The sequence below is a fragment of the Tupaia chinensis genome, unplaced genomic scaffold, assembly GCF_000334495.1.
Source record: "Tupaia chinensis unplaced genomic scaffold, TupChi_1.0 Scaffold000252_1, whole genome shotgun sequence".
NCBI lineage: Eukaryota > Metazoa > Chordata > Mammalia > Scandentia > Tupaiidae > Tupaia > Tupaia belangeri.
In genome coordinates, this window is record NW_006159732.1 from 3,648,826 (window position 1) to 3,665,151 (window position 16,326).

General features: G+C 40.5%; 1 protein-coding gene across 1 annotated transcript in view; it reads right to left on the minus strand.

The window, feature by feature from the left end:
• Positions 1-491: 491 nt before the first annotated feature.
• TNFRSF21 (TNF receptor superfamily member 21) overlaps positions 492-16,326 on the minus strand; it is an 80,466-nt gene continuing 64,631 nt past the window's right edge. Inside the window, exons 5-6 of the mRNA XM_027772103.1 lie at positions 3,536-3,764; positions 492-1,924 (exon numbers count right to left, since the gene is read on the minus strand). Coding sequence (XP_027627904.1) covers positions 1,695-1,924; positions 3,536-3,764 — 459 coding nt within the window. The 3' untranslated portion in view covers positions 492-1,694. The remainder of the gene's footprint in view (positions 1,925-3,535; positions 3,765-16,326) is intronic.

A 16,326-nucleotide genomic window follows, 5' to 3' on the forward strand; every position in this document is an offset into this window, starting at 1 on the left:
TTATATACTCCACTGACATAAGAACTCACCCTGCCTCACTAACAAGCAAGCCCTCTGAAGTGATTCAGGAGCAAAGAGTTTGCAAATACTGAAGCCTACGAATGTATACAGGCTCCCTATGACTGGTAAATTTCCTAGATGGAAATTGTTAAGAAAATACTGCAAGGCCTAGTCAGTATTTGCATCTCTCCACTCTGCCTCTCTATCTCCAAATCCCCACTTAAGATAGGCACAATCTCAAAAATAGGAGCTTCTTGTTTAATCCAAAAGAGTAGGAAATGCCTAGCAGTAACTTTCACCAGTCTTTTCCTATGAACCCTTCAATATCTTTCCAGGCACAAAAATTTGCTAATTAGCACAATTTATAGATTTAGAGAGGCTGAGGTTTTTAGAATACATGTGCTTTTTCAAGAGACTACTTAAATGGTTATAACTTGAGCACATGTATAAGGCAAGAAAGGAAAGGATTAAATACACTCAAACAACTCAAGTAACAAACACCTAATATTTATTAATAAATTAGTACACTTGAAGGCATTTTTCTGACATCAGTCCCTCACCGCTACCCACAAACCCCGCCCACACAAAGGGAGTCAACATCACCTTTGCATTAGAATCTGGCAACTGAGTATTAGAGGGTGTGTTTATAAATGAGAGCATAGTTGCAAATATATCAGACAAGAGTTCTTATAGCTGCAGCCATTTTTAATTAAAGTGATTGAATGATGAAGAAAGACCAAGGCCTTGAGGGCAAACTGGACCTATTGACTATGTGTATATAAAAACAAGACATCTTTTAAAGCAAAGCTGAGCAAATTCCCTATGGAAAATGTGCCACTGGCACTCAATTTACTTTCCAAAGTGCAGCAATGTGTTCCCGAACAGCTCAATCCCTAAAAGATGAAGTTCAAGTTCTTGGGTGGCCCAGGTGTCAAGCCACTTAAGTAGCAAGTTCTGAAGGCTTGAAGATTTCATTTCTCCAGCCCAGAGCATATTAGCATTAAGAGGAGCACGAGTAATCAAGCGTTCTACACAGTGTCAGGTGAAAAACCGTACAATCGGCAACAGTGTGGTCAAGTTTCAGCCATGAATATGAAGTATACAACAAGACATAGGAAAAAGGTAACTCAAAGTCTAATTGCATTACAGTAATTCATCAGAGTCTTAAATTTCCTTAATCCTCAGGAAAATCTGTAAAGGGCAAACAATAATAAAAACAGTAATAATATTTTTTAAAAAAAGTAGGTGTGGATGTTGAGACACATAAAGACTGCTTACAGAAGTCACTAAATGACATTACACTTTTAAGAAGTTAAGAGCCATACAATCCAGTGTGTAGGAAACGTCACACTGCACTTATGGCAAGTTAAGTGAATTTAAAGTGCACAGAACAATTTTGAAAATACAGAAGAAGGCAAAACAGAGAAAACATAAAACTTAAAAATTTTAGTGGTAGGTTTTTTTGCAACAGTTACACTTTAAAAAGGCTTATAAACTAACTTCCCAGAAGAGTTAAACAAAAGAAAATAAACAGAACTCAAAACACTGGCCATATACTCTGTTATACACACACGCACACACACGTACACACACACACACACACACAGAAAAACAAAAATCAGAACCAAAACGAAACAAAGCAAACCACCCTGCCACTAAACTGAGTCGTTTCCAGAATGCAGTATTCCTATGTTCTACAACAGGTCAGGAAGATGGCTATAAACAGAGTCCAGGAGAGTCTGGCTGGCTTCCTGGCTCTTCACTCCAATAATCTCAAAAAGCCGGTCCAGTTTGTCCTCAGCCTGGGGGATCTCTTCAATCACCCGCAGCTCCTCAGGATTCAGAATGTGGAGCATGTCGTCAAAGATGGGCTGCAAGTCACAGGGGTCCAGGCGCACCTGCCGCAACACTGTGTCCTTCTTTTCTGCAGCGAACAGAGGAGGCAGGGGAACAGCTATAACGGGACTGTACTGCCAGGTGGACGAGGATGCCCAGAGAGGGACATCTATCCTCTCCCACCCATGCTCCAAACCCCACCATAGTGACAGAGTGACCTTCTGGCACATTCTAAACATTAAGAGATTTTACTTGAATTACACAGAAGACAGTAAACAAGGTCTGCCTGATAACAGAGCTCAAACATGGTCTGTGTGAATGGGCCTAGGCTTAAATGACTTTCAAATTCTTCCAGAACTCAGGACGATGTTGAAATACTTAAACTAAAAAGAAAAAAGAAAATTGTACTCCTTTCTGTATCTGTGGTTCATTTACTAAACAAAGATATACATTGGCTCAGCCCTTTCCCAGCTAATGTTTGGAATTACTTGACTTTCTGATTCAATTGCAGTTGTTTAAAAACTGAACTGCTGAGGGACAAGCACTTAGCATAATGGCTATGTTGCTGAACTCTCTAAACTCCCATGTGATCGACTGCGGTTTGAGTCGCGGACCCGGTGGCCTAAATTCACGCCGGACACATGTGCATGGATGCCCAGGATCCTGAGAGGAGAATGGAGGAGAAGGGATTGCGGCATGGCCAACTCCCCTGGGGGGTAATTTCTTGCTTTCTATCTCTCTGTCTCTCTCTGTCTTTCTGGCCACACACCCTATAACAAAAACCTCTAAAAACAGCAACAACAACAACAACAACAAAAAACTGAACTGCTGAGAGAGCAAAAAAAAAAAAAAAAATACTGCTTTTTGTATCTATCATATTTCATATTGCAGTGAAGACCTGTAACTTTTATTATTATAAAACACTTTCTCTAAAATATAATATATAATATAAAATATGAACTAAAATATAAATCTCTCACATAAATAAAAAATAGATTAATATAGACATTTAAAGTATGCAAAATATTCATATGTAAAATGTAAGATTTTATAGATATGTAAAATAAAACAAATATAACTGTCATTAAAACATACCTGGAATTATTCAAACTAGAAAATTTCTAACAAAAATCTGTTATCAATAAGTGTCTGTATGCTAATTTCCTTCTCTGCTATTAAAAATTGAAAGTAGCAAATTATGTACCCCAAATACCAATTTATGATGTGCTTTAAGCACTGTTATTTGTAAGTTCTCTTAGAGTGAATATTAGGATCAATTTAAGTTACTAACACCTCTGTTTCTGACTCTCAGATAGATATATATACTTTATATCTTAGATCTGGCAAGCCTGACAAATAATTTTCAAAAGCCTGCAAGACTTCATTTATTGGATCTTCCCCCAAACATACATTTGATAGCATCATGAGGATTAAAGGTGACCAGTACTTTTTGACCAGTACAGTCTCCTGGCAAAAGAATTGGAGTCATAAAGATTTTCTAGCTGTGTCCTCACTGGCCAACAAGCTGGCTCCCCACAGGCCACTCTCATCTTGGAGTTTAGAACAGGTCTCCCTGGGCAGGTGTACAAACAGCTCAACTACACCTGGGTGGAGGGAGAGGCCAGGGGGAATCCCAGGGGCTCTTCTGAGGCGGTCTCACAACTGAGTGAGTACTGCGAGCCCGTCCTGCTGTCTGTACCTTTGGTAATAAAGGAGCCGGTCCTGCTCAGCGCAGAGGAGCCGCTGGAAGTGGAGTCACAGCGAAGAAGAGGCTCAGACTCATCCACGAAGAAGCCCTTGTTCTTATCCAGGGGGGAAGGCTCCACCGTCAGGAGAGTGGAATTCTCAAGTTTTGTGTTGGGGCTGGGGATGGGGCTTGGGCTAAGTGGGCTGGGGCTCATTGGAAGGGCCAATTTGTCAGTTTCCAGCTGTAGGAGGGAGAAAAAATTGTTTTATTATACATTTAAAAATTACACAGAACAAAAGCAATAACACTAACAAGGTCAGATGCTATTTTTCATTCCATTTAGTATTTTATACATAAACTCTACCATGCTGGCCACTCCTAAATTATTCGTATTATTACAAGTCACAAATACCTGAACCTTTTTAAACCCTACCAAGATATACATGAGAGGCTGGCTCTGTAGTGCAGTGGTTAAGCACTGTATACTGGGAGCTGGACCCCTTAACTGACCACAGTTCAAATCCCAAACCCCAGCCCTAGAGATGAAAAACCTGCTGGGCATGTGTGAGCGCATGCCCACACTCTTGACAGGTGGCAGCAAGGGAGGAAAAAAAGATTATAGAATGACTATACCCTCTTGGGGGGTGGTCTCTGTCTCTCTGGATTGCACATATGCCCTCTGCCAATAGGTAGATGACAATAAATGGGTAAACAGAGATGTCTGAGTATTAAAAATTAGGAAGCATGTCCACCAAGCTATTACCTAAGAGGATGGGAATTGAACATGGGTGTGAGATCACTAACTTAAAATATAATAATTTCGTAGAGCCGGAAGGGGTCTTGGATATAATATAGTACAAGCTGAATGTCCCTTATCTGAAATGCTTGGGATAAAAAGTGTTTAAAATTTTGAATTTTCTAGGATTTTGTAATTTTTTTTTAAGGGAGATTTTTGCTATAGGGCACGTGCACTTCCCAGAGAGACAGAGAGACAGAAAATGAGAAATCATCCTCCCAGGGGGGATAGCCACACAATTCCTTGTCCTCCATTCTCCTCTCAGGATTTTGAGCATGCACACACACGTGTGAGTTTTAAGTTGCTAGGTCCGGGACTCAAACTGTGGTCAGCTACATGGGAGACCAGTGACATAACCATTATGCCATCTGCTGATCCCAAGGATTTTGGAATTTCTATACACACATAATGAGATATCTTAGGGATGGGGCTCATACCTAAACACAAATTTCATTTGCTTCATACATAACACCTTATATGCCTACCCCAAAGGCGGTTTTCTATAATATTTGTCTATAGCCATATTTTGACGGCACTCATCTCATGAAGTCGGATGTGCAATTTTCTACTTGTGGCAACATGTCTGGACTCAAGACATTAGATTTGGAGCATCTGAGATATCGCACTTGGAATGCTCAACCTGCATATCCCCCAACAATGGACTGAATCATCCCCTGCCCCCCAATTTATATGTCAAAGCTCTAACTCCCAATACCTCAGAATGTGACTGTATTTGGAAACAAAGTATTTAAAGAGGTAATTAAGGTAAAATAAAGTCCTTAGTGTGGGCCCTAATCCGATATGACTGGTGGGTCTCCTTAAAAAAAGGTAATCAGGACAAAGAAACACACAGAGGGAAGACTACGTGGAGTCAGATGAGGGTGAGAAGGCAGCCCTCTCTGAGCCAAGGGAGGGGCCTCAGAAGGCAGGCCAGCACTTTGCTATTCGATTCTAGGATCCTGTGTGTTGAGAAAATACACTTTTGCTGTTCAAGCCACACAGTCTATGGTGAGTTGCTACTACAGCCCTAGCAGACTGACACACGTCTGTTCGCAGGTAAAGAAACCAAGGCATTCAAAGTTAAGTGGCATCTGGGAAGGGGTAGAACCCAAACCGGACCCTGGATTTCCTAATCCGCGGTTCACAGTAGCTTCAGGAAAACTGCGAAAAAGAATGAGAATAGAACACCAGAGGCCAAGGCAGCGAGAAGACAGAGTAGGACCTGCCAGCAGGAGTTGGTGGGTGGGTCAGCTCTCAGGACATAACTGAGACCGTGAAGCATGCAGTCTGGAGCGGGGTTGGGGGACAGTAACAAGCAAACAAGCAAGATGGTTTCAGAAGGAGAGTGTGAGCTTCAGCACCACTGGACTGGGCGTAAAGAATTATTTTACAGGGACCAGTGGTTGGTGTAATGGCTACGTCACTGGGTTCCCATGTAGTCGACCGCAGTTCGAGTTCTGGACCCGGTAGCTTAAACTTTCGAGCCTTGGACCCGGTAGCTTAAACTCACCCTAGGCACGTATGCATGCGTGCCCAAGATCCTGAAAGGAGAATTCCTGAAAGGGATTGCGGCATGGGGGATGATTTCTCACTTTCTGTCTCTCTGTCTTTCTGGCAAGTGCACGCACCCCATAGCAAAATCCTCTCAAAAAAAAAAAAAAAAAAAAAGAATGGATTTTACAGAAGCAAGAATCAAAGTAAGCAGATGAGTTAGGATACTCTTAAAGTGGCCAAAGGTTGTTCCTGGTGTGTGTAATTAGATGGGGGAGAGGGGTGATATGATCCCATTTTACAGGTGAAATGACAGGTCTGGAGAGAACAGACGGCTACGGAAGAAAGCCAATGCTCACCTCGGGTCTGCCTGCCATCCCGACTTGGCCCTTTCATTTGAGAAAATACTTCTGGCAGGCACTGTGGCATCTCCTAGTCCAGCGACCTCACCTTTGCATTGTCTCTTTCTGCATGGCTGGCAATCTGGGAGCTGGGAGCTAGGGCACACAGGCCAAGGTTCGGGGAATGAAGAGCACCCTCCCCAGAGCTGTTAATCAGCACTCCTGAGAACCCTCTTCACTTCACTCAGATACTTCATGTGAAATGTTTTCAAGCTCTTCAACCAAGATATTGACTCTTATTTCAAAGTATTACACTGAATATTATATAAGGCACAAAGCAAACACAAGTGCTTCTTTTATAACTTTCAAAGCCTGAGAAATTCTTGCAACTGATTGCAGATTGTGAAGACCACTGATGACTGCACATGTCTAAATGTTCCCACAGCGTTTTTCTTCTGAACCACCACCCACACCCTGCTTCTGCTGCCAGTGTAAGTCTCAGACTTGGAGAACATGCATTCCCAGCAATCCTCTTCTGATTCTCAGATAAATTTTATCTACATGTTTTTAAATTTTTAATTCAATAGGTCCTGGCATATGCCCTTCTTCCCCGAAAATGCACATGGCCATTCATGCCAACACACTTTTTTTATTCACTCAGTTAGACAAAGAGCATTTGTCTCCATTCTGGTTCTCAGGGACATTACACTGGAAGACATGATCATTCAATATAGTACACTGTTCTTGTTTTAAAAAGAAATTCCCACCCACAAATCACATGCCAACAGACGAAGTCTACCCACTTATTTCCTGAACTCATTTGAACACTTTAAATATTTAATTCCTCCTCCCCTCAAACTTTGTCAAAAAGTCCTAAGAGTAGAAAGTAGAAACATGCTTTCCAATTTGCAAAGATAGAAAGCTGAACTGATGCGCTCTTGTAATTAATGACGAGACAGGTGAATATGAAAATGCCTCTGCAAGTGGTTTCAGCATCACGAAGAACCTACCGAGCATGACGAAAGTCAGAGACCATTTGCCAATCAACTTTCTAGAAAATCTACCCCACTAAGTACATGTATTTCTTAGTTTGTGCAGCAGTAGCTGGTTGCATTCCAAAAATGTCTAAAGTTAGTTGCATTTTTCCCATAAGGAAAAAAAATATTCAGATATGTACTTCTTTCCTCCCTTTACCTTTACCTTAATATTCATGATGTGCGACAAAGGTGGTTTGCAGCGCTGCAGCTGTATTAGACATTGTGACACCTGTCATCTCTAATCAGAAAATTGAGTCATCGGGATAAGAGAAATAATAGTTCTTTCATTAATTCTTAAAGTTCATGACTCATTCTTCTGAGTTTATTGTAAATAAAAACACTAAGATTTAGATACTAAAAGACAAATACTTTAAGCAAGAAAGCCAGATTTCCATAGAAGGTCATATCTTCTTACACAATCTCTGAGTTTAAACTTACCAAGACAGTCACAAAATAGAGCAACTTAATTTATTCCTTTAGCATCTTTGAGTTTTTAGACTTCTCTATGAGAACATACTAACTTTCCTAATTAGATATACAATAAATGTGTCTAAAGTTTATTATTTCATGAGAGAGATAAGTGATTTCAATAGGGTCTCACATCACAATCCTCCCCACTAGCTTTCCCAGGCAACCAGGATCACAGGCACACATAAGCACATACAGGTCAAACCGGGAACCAAACCTAGATCTTCCACATGGCTTCCACCATTGCAGAGCATTGTGTTACCACTGTGCCACCACAGCTGTGCTCAACTATCATTTTGAAAAGCCATTGCCACTGATAAGTATATTGTCCTTCTGCTCATTTGAAAATGTGTCTGTAGCAGCTCTCATTGATATGGGTAGCCAAGAAACAGGTTAGAAGACCATGTGTGGCTGAGTTCTTCTCTATATCTTTGTCAAATACTCATAGACACAAAACTGTTCAGATAACTCCCATCTTACTGCCGCAAAGCAGTATTAAAACTTAAAAGAAGGGCCTCTGGGAAAAAGGAAACATATTTACCCAATATTGGAAGTCCCTTTGGAGAAAGGTGAAAACTACAGTTCTTCATGTTTTGTAGTTATAAGGTTATCATGCCCACTTGGAAGACTCCGTTGAGAAATGAGGCAAAGACAGTGAGACAGGCCAGAAGGCAACAAGGCAGGAATAATGAGGGGCGATCTCCCCTCAAGCAGCCAGAGCAGAATGATGCTATTGTGCGAACTTCAAGAGCATGCAGTTTGTTTTGGCCACAGGAGTCCCAAATGTCCTCCTGATTAGTTTCCATACAAGTACACTTAGTCCTTCCTGATACTGCTTAGTCCAGACTGATAAGAGAAGGGAGATATCTGGTTCACCTTACTCAAAGCTGAGTCATACCTATCGCTCTGACACTGGTCTAACTATTTTCCTTTCTGTGCCACCCACACCATCCAAATGGATTTGGGAAACAGCATTCCTTGAAGCTCGAGCATCCTTGGACTACTAAGGGTTTGTATCAGTGTTTATGAGAACAATGACTACCTTGTGTTTGTGTTGCACAAGAATGAGCCACAACCATCATCTTCTCCCTTCCCTATTTCCAACTGTGTCCTTGTCAACCCTACATCCCTCCCTGACCATAGCTCCAAAACAGAAAAGCGCACTCTCTGGGTACTCAATAATATCAGTACTGGTAACTAAAGCTCAAAAATAAGTCTCCATTTCTAATATCAAACTGAAAAATCACCTCCCCAAAGCACGGCCTCTCCTGAGATGACACACTGTGGAAAGCTCCAATGTCTTCCTAGCCCCTAGATGGTAGACCAATGCAGGTAAAGGAAAACCCTTCCCAGCCTTATTCATTCACAGAAGGGTATATAAATGAAACAAAATCTTGAGGCATCTACTTTTGATGTCCCCTTTGATCTGGCAGGTTTCCTGAGTATATTCTACAAGCAACAATTGACCAAGAATTTCAGCCATTTTTTCAGCATGCATGTCATATTCCTACAGTCAGCTCCTAAAATCCAAAGTCATGAAAATCTTGGAAAATCATTGCAAGGGAAGAAGGGAGACATTCCTAATTAGTCTTATGGTATTAGGAAAACCACGTTCCACATCAGACCTGATTCCTCATTTCTAAACCAAAAAGGTTAGACTAGGTTATCTCTGAGTTATTTTCATTCAAATTATGTCTTATTGGGACCAGCAGATGTCATGGGAGTTACATCACTGGACTCCCACATGACTGACAGTGTTTCAAGTCTCGGACTAAGTGGCTTAAAAATCATGCCAGATGGGGAACCAGCAGTTAGCGTAATGGCTATGTGGCTGGACTCCCACGTAGTCGACTGTGGTTTGCGGCCCGGACCCGGTGGCTTAAAACTCACGCTGGGCGCGTGTGCGTGCGTGCCCAAGATCCCAAGAGGAGAATGGAGGAGAAGGGATTGCGGCGTGACCATCCCCCCTGGGGAGTGATTTCTCGCTTTCTGTCTCTCTGTCTCTGTCTGTCTGGCGAGCGCATGCACCCTATAGCGAAAACCTCTCCAAAAAAATAAATAAATCACGCCAGATGCATGTGCATATGGGCACAAGATCCCAGGAGGAGAATGGAGGAGAAAGGATTGCAGTGTGGTAATCTCTTCTGAGGAGGTGATTTCTCACTTTCCCTCTCACTGTCTCTATTTCTCTCACTTGCTTGCAAGAGCATTCACCTTAAGGAAAAACCTCTAAAAAAATAAATAAATTACATCTTATTTATTCCTTGTCTTATTGTTATTTCTGTCTCCACCACCCACCCCAACTCCCTTTCTCCTTCCCAAATTACCCCAACTGGTTCACTCAACGAAGGTTTACCATCATGTTATTCTCAATTACTACACAATTACAATCTCTCTGTGTTGCACAATCCATTTTCATAAAACTAACAAGTTCAGTAAACTCCTGAAATGAAGCATTATTACCCATCTTATGGGCTCCTTGCCAGCTTGCTAAAGTGGTTCAACTTAACCCCTTGGCATGTGGCACTACCAAGTTAGAGCCCACTAGGTCATTTTTGCCTTGAGATAGCCAGGTACACTAAACAGTCTCCAGAAGAAAGATTCTTACAGTCAAAGTAACCCTTTCAAATTAACTTTCCCTCTATATCACATCCTACACTTAGAAAAGAGCAAGAGATAGGCCAGGCCATGGTATGATGGTTAAAGTGGCTGGTTCCCATGTGGTAGACTGTGTGGTTTGAGTCCAGAACCCAGTAGCTTGAGAAATATTCCAGGCACATATGCATGCATGCCCAAAATCCTAAAAAGAGGGAGAACTGGAGAAGGGATTGTGGACTAACCATCCCCCAAGGGGAGTGCTTTCTCATCCTCTACCCTGATGAGTGCAGTGCCCAAGCAAAAATTAGAAAACAAAAACAAAGAAAGAAAGAAGAGCTCTGTTACATTTGTAATAATCTCTAAACCTTACATAATAGTCTTTTCTTATTTATTTTAGGTATTATTATTTTTTAAATTTTCCATAGGATATGTACACTCACCAGAGACAGAGTGAACAAGAGAGGATAGGTGAGAAAGCAAGCCACTAGGTCTGGGACTCAACCTACAGCTGGCCACCATGCCACCTGCTGGCCACAAATAATGTCTTTTAAAAGCCTATCTGGTAAAAAAAAATAAAATAAAATAAAAAAGCCTATCTGGTTAATCTGACCAAAACTAACTGCTATTCCACTTAAGTTAATCATCTTGTTATTCGAATTAAGTAAACAAAAAGGGACTTTAAGAAATAAGTCATGGGAACCAGCAGTTAGCGTAATGGCTATGTCGCTGGACTCCCACATAGTCGACCGCGGTTCGTGTCCCGGACCCGGTGGCTTAAAACTCATGCCGGGCGCGTGTGCGTGCGTGCCCAAGATCCCAAGAGGAGAATGGAGGAGAAGGGATTGCGGCGTGACCATCCCCCCTGGGGGGTGATTTCTCGCTTTCTGTCTCTATGTCTCTCTCTGTCTGTCTGGCGAGCGCACGCGCCCTACAGTGAAAATCTCTCAAAAAAAAAAGAAAAGAAAAGAAAAGAAATAAGTCATTGGGGGCAGCAGGTGGTGTAGTGGTTACATCACTGGATACCCACGTGGACAAATGTGTTTCAAGTCCCAGATCTGGTGGCTTGACAATCATGCTGAGTGCGTGTATGTGTGTGCCCAAGATCCCAGGAGGAGAATGAAGGAGAAGGGATTGTGGGGCATGGCTATCCCCCTGGGGTGGGGGATCTTTCCCTCTCACTGTCTCTGTCTACTCTCCAAGGGCATACACACACCAAATGACAAAAATCTCTAAAAAGAATCTTTAAAAAAGAAAGAAAAAAGTCATTTCTGTTGATGATGACTCAGCATAAAATGTCTGTAATCCATCTGCAGCTACTATAGCTATATCAGCCCCATTTTACAGATCAGGGAATGGAGGCTCCAGGAAGTTTAAGTAACTTGCCCAAGGTCATGGAGCAAGGATTCAAGATCATATGTGCTTAGTTTCAAAATTATCTTCTTTGCTAAGTTATGTTATGTCCTTGTCGTGACCCCACAGCATGAAGAAGAAAATGACAAACTTTATAAACAGGTTGTAAACAATCATACCACTACAAGAAGTTGCCCTGGCCCCTTAACCAGATTGAAGGGGTCAGAGGCAGAGTCTACAAGGACCTGCAACTCAATGACAACTGAAACTCTGAGTAGTTGATTGCCCTGAGATAAACGAGAGAGTCTATAAACGGCAGATACTCCAATTGTTGCCAATAACTTTGTTTCCTATTGGAAAATATTTCAGATCCCAACAGACCATGGCCGGTTAAAAAAATAAACAAATTCAATTTCCACTGAAGGTTTATCTCAAAAGACATTATAGTCATAAATAAATATAAAATTACAACTATGTAAAGGTTATGAAATTATCTCAAGATTGTTTCACTTGCTCTCCCAGCTGCCCATGTTGAAATTAGATTTTTATGGGCTTCTTCAGCTCCATATAGATTTGTATGACTGGGCTCTGGGAAAAAAACAAACAAACAAACAAAAAACTATACTCTTTGATACCTTGTCAAGTATCAAGATGACTGAATCTACTAGATTGTCAGAAAAGTCATGGCATATTTTTTCCATGTTTTTCTATGCAAAAATGTACATGACTTTTCAGACAACCCAATATTTGGTCTCTATGTTTAGAGGAGAGGAATTCAGATAACACAAAAAAATACTTGGTGTCCATATCTTTATGGCTTGAGAATTTCAGATATAAGTGGGGGCTTAAAAAATGAGAATAAGCAGCCTAACGCCCAAATATTATCTGACTCTATTCAGTTTCTTAGTTCATATACTGAAAAATACCTGTATGTAACAATTTTTCCTTAAAAAAATAAAACATATATATCACCCTCACAAAAAGGGAAAAATAGATCATTTCCTTAAAGAAATCTAGATACTAGAAGACAATAACTTATACATTTTCTTCTGGGTGTTAATTCTTATTAAATCCAACCAAGAGTAAATGGTCTTGGCAAGAACAACCCAACCTGGCAAAATATACTTGGCAAAATTTTTTTGCAAACAAAAAGAAAAAAAATCTAAGGAAAAAAAAATGCTGATTCTTGTTATCAGTTACAAAGAACTTGGAGAAAGTCTTAGAAATGGGAATATGAACTGGTATTTGGACACAATACATAGACAGAACAAATCCAAAATGTGATAAGGTTATAAATGATTATTGTAATGTGGTTTCAACAACACTCCGTTTTATAAGTCTTCTTTTAGGAAGTTTTGAGGAAAAATAAAATGAAAAAGAAGGGTTAAGATCCAAATAACCTTAAGACAAAAACTCCCCACACATTTCATAGGTTTCTGATTGTTTAAAGCCTCTTGTTTTCTTTCCTTTTTTCTTCTCCTGACCAGCCTAGGCTTTGGGAGACAGATGCAAGGAGGTGCTTCTATTGCATACGTAGGGAATTGTGCTAACACTTAAATCTAAATTGTCAATTGGCAAGTGGACAGCAAGGCCTTCTGCTGTCTAGGCTCGCTGGAGTCACTCAAGGTCAATGAGTAGAAGCAGGAACAGGAAGGCTATACAAAAATGCCCTCTCAGCTTCTCTGAGAACCTCCAGCTAGACTCCAAGGTAGCATAGCTAAGTAAATGTTGAGCTGAGAGCCTATGCAGAGCCTGCAGAACAAATTCACCGGTCATCAGGAAAATCTCAGGATTAACAGGGACAAAACATGCAAAACCACTGAGAAATGTTAAACCCCCCCCATCACCACCACCTACCATTCTGGATGTGTTCAAGCACAGGATAAAAAAAGGATTTGGTTTCAGCTGCAACCTTAGCTAATACACTTTTAAACTTAGCCCAGGTTAGCTGGTCATGGTGATTTCTCTCTTAAAACACCCCAAACTCCAATCAAAATAATTGGTTATAATTTTGTGAATATATCTCATTCACAAATTCAGATCATTTCTGCGAGCTGATTTCGCAATTGAACCCAGCGCCTATAAACCTATTCACATATAATTCAAAGTGTTATCATAAATCTGCCCTAAGCAAGAGAACTCTTCCTTTCCTGAATTCAGCCATAGTAGCATAGTGCTCTGCAATACTGGAAACTATATGGAAGACCAAGGTTCAGTTTCCAGGCCAACCTGGGCACAAGGTCTGAGATCTTGGCCGGCTGAAAAAGGCTGGAGGGTCATGATGTGAGGCATCATTGAGAGTGTTTGTCTTTGTCTGTCTCTCTTTCTATCACTCATGAAATAAATAAATACACTTAAAATTAAAAAAAAAAAAAAAAAACGTACCTTTCCTGGATGCATAAGGGGAAAGCCACTGGAAGCCACAAGTAGTGCTGCATAAAGCTGTCAAAGCTGGTCAGAACCAGCTGGCTCCAGAGGGAGGGTGAGAGGGTGTGCCCTGCCCTGCTGCTGCTGAGTGTGCCTGCAAGCTGTCCAGGCTGCTGACATCAACGGGAAGGCTGTTGCAGCCCTGAGCTGACACACTGACTAGCTTGCTCAAAAAAGGAAGTGAGGAAGGACAGTGAGTAACTGGACTCTCTTGATTCCCAGCTGAAGCCCACTCACATTCAGACATTGCCAAATTGTAAGAGCTCAGCACCATTAGAGCATGCTCTGTTGGGAATCACTTGAGTTTCCCTAAACTTCACTCATTAAGGAGCCCTTTGTAAGAAGACTTTCCTACAAAAATGCCTTTGAACAATTCTAACCAATAAAAGTCACACAAACGTTCTTAAAGCTGCCTTAAGACAGGGTAGAGGGTAGAAAGTAATTTCATAGGAAACTTAAGCCCTTGAGGTAAGAAGGCTCACATTCATCTCTGTGACTCAGGTTTTCTGAGCTCGACAAATGCGATTAAATTAACATTGTTTAGTAAATCCATTAATTGGACTCATACTGTTAGAATTACAATATATGCAGTAACCAAATCCAGGAATACCTCTGATTTCTAGGTCTCAGTTACTCAGTTCCCCTTTCTGGGGGTAACCACTGTTACCAATTCCCAGTATTTTCATCCAGAGACAGTCTATTCTTAATGCCTGTACATATATTTTGGACCTTAACTCCTTAAAAAAAAAGAGAAAGTATTATATATATATATATATATATATATGTATATATATATATATATGACTTTCATAGTGTTCATAAAAATGCATATTTCCATGCATTTTAATGTTTTTACACCAAAACAAACTTCTATTTTATTTTCTCCAAACTTCTTGAAGTCACTGTGTGTATATTCTACAATATGGTGGCACAATGTATATACTCTTCTTTATCTTGCCTTTTCTCACTTTAAAATAACTATTAAGGGGCCCAGCAGATGGTAGTAGTTAAGACACTAGATTTCCATAGGGACAACTGTGGTTCAAGTCCCAGACCCAGTGACTTGAAAATTATGCCAGGCACATGTGAACATATGCCCCAAATCCTAAGAGGAGAATGGAGGAGAAAAGATTGTGGCATGGCCATCCCTCCCGGGGGGTGATTTCTCACTTTCCCTCTCTCTAGAGAGCAAACACATCCTATGGTAAAAACTTAAAAAAAAAAAAAAATCTTGAGGTTAGCACTTAAAGAGCTGACTCACTGCTTTCGACACATGCGTACAGTTCCACTACACTATGCATATTCCATCTGTTATAAAACCAGTCCTCTAGTGAAGGGCATTTGTATAGCTTCTACTCTTTTGCTATGAAAAATGGCACTATGATGAATACCCTTGTACTTACATCATTCTGAATATATGTGAATATGTGCAGGATATATTCCTGAATCATGGGTCAACTGGCATATCCTCTGGTAGGTACTGCCAGATTGCCCTCCAGGAGCTGGATTAATTTGTTACCCCTATCAGCAATGGATGCTGTTCTTCCTTCCCCATTCCTTCACAACACAAGAATGTTTCTGACTTGATAGTCTAAGAGGTTAAAGATCTACATTTGTTCAAAAGTTTTGGCATTTCCCTTCCTGTGAGCTATCTTGTTGACAGTATTTTCCATTTTTCTCTTAAGATGTAAAAGCTCTTTATTTTTTAAGGAAATTAACCTTATATTGCAAATAATTTCTTCCAGTTATTATTTTGTCTTTTGGCTTATTTGCGGTGTTTTCTGACTTGTATGTTTGTTGAATTTTTCTCGCATGGTTTCTGTTTTGCATCATTCTTAGAAGAGCCTTATCTACTACTGTGATTATAAAAACAAAAATGTCCACTATGTTTTTTTCCTAGTACTTTTTTAGTGGTAAGTCATTTGATTGTTAGTCATCCGGCCTGTGTCTTGACTCAGTTTGTAGATAAGGCAAAGTTTCTTTGGTGATAACTTTTTAAATGGGAAATCAGTAGTGACATTTGTCTCTCCCAAGGAGGTGGTGAGAAATGAGTGATTAAAACATTGGAATTAACTGATATTAATATATAATAAAATCTAATGCTGACCATGATGCAATTTCTCAACAGCAAATGTAGCTATTAACATCAAGGGACAGTCTCACAAGCATAGGGAGGAGAAATTAGGCCAAAACTAGAAGATATTAAGCTTTCCTCGGATATGTATTTGATTTAAAAATAAAATGGAAGTAGGTTCTCTAGCACTGTTACCTGATAAAGAAAATAAGCTTCCCCCC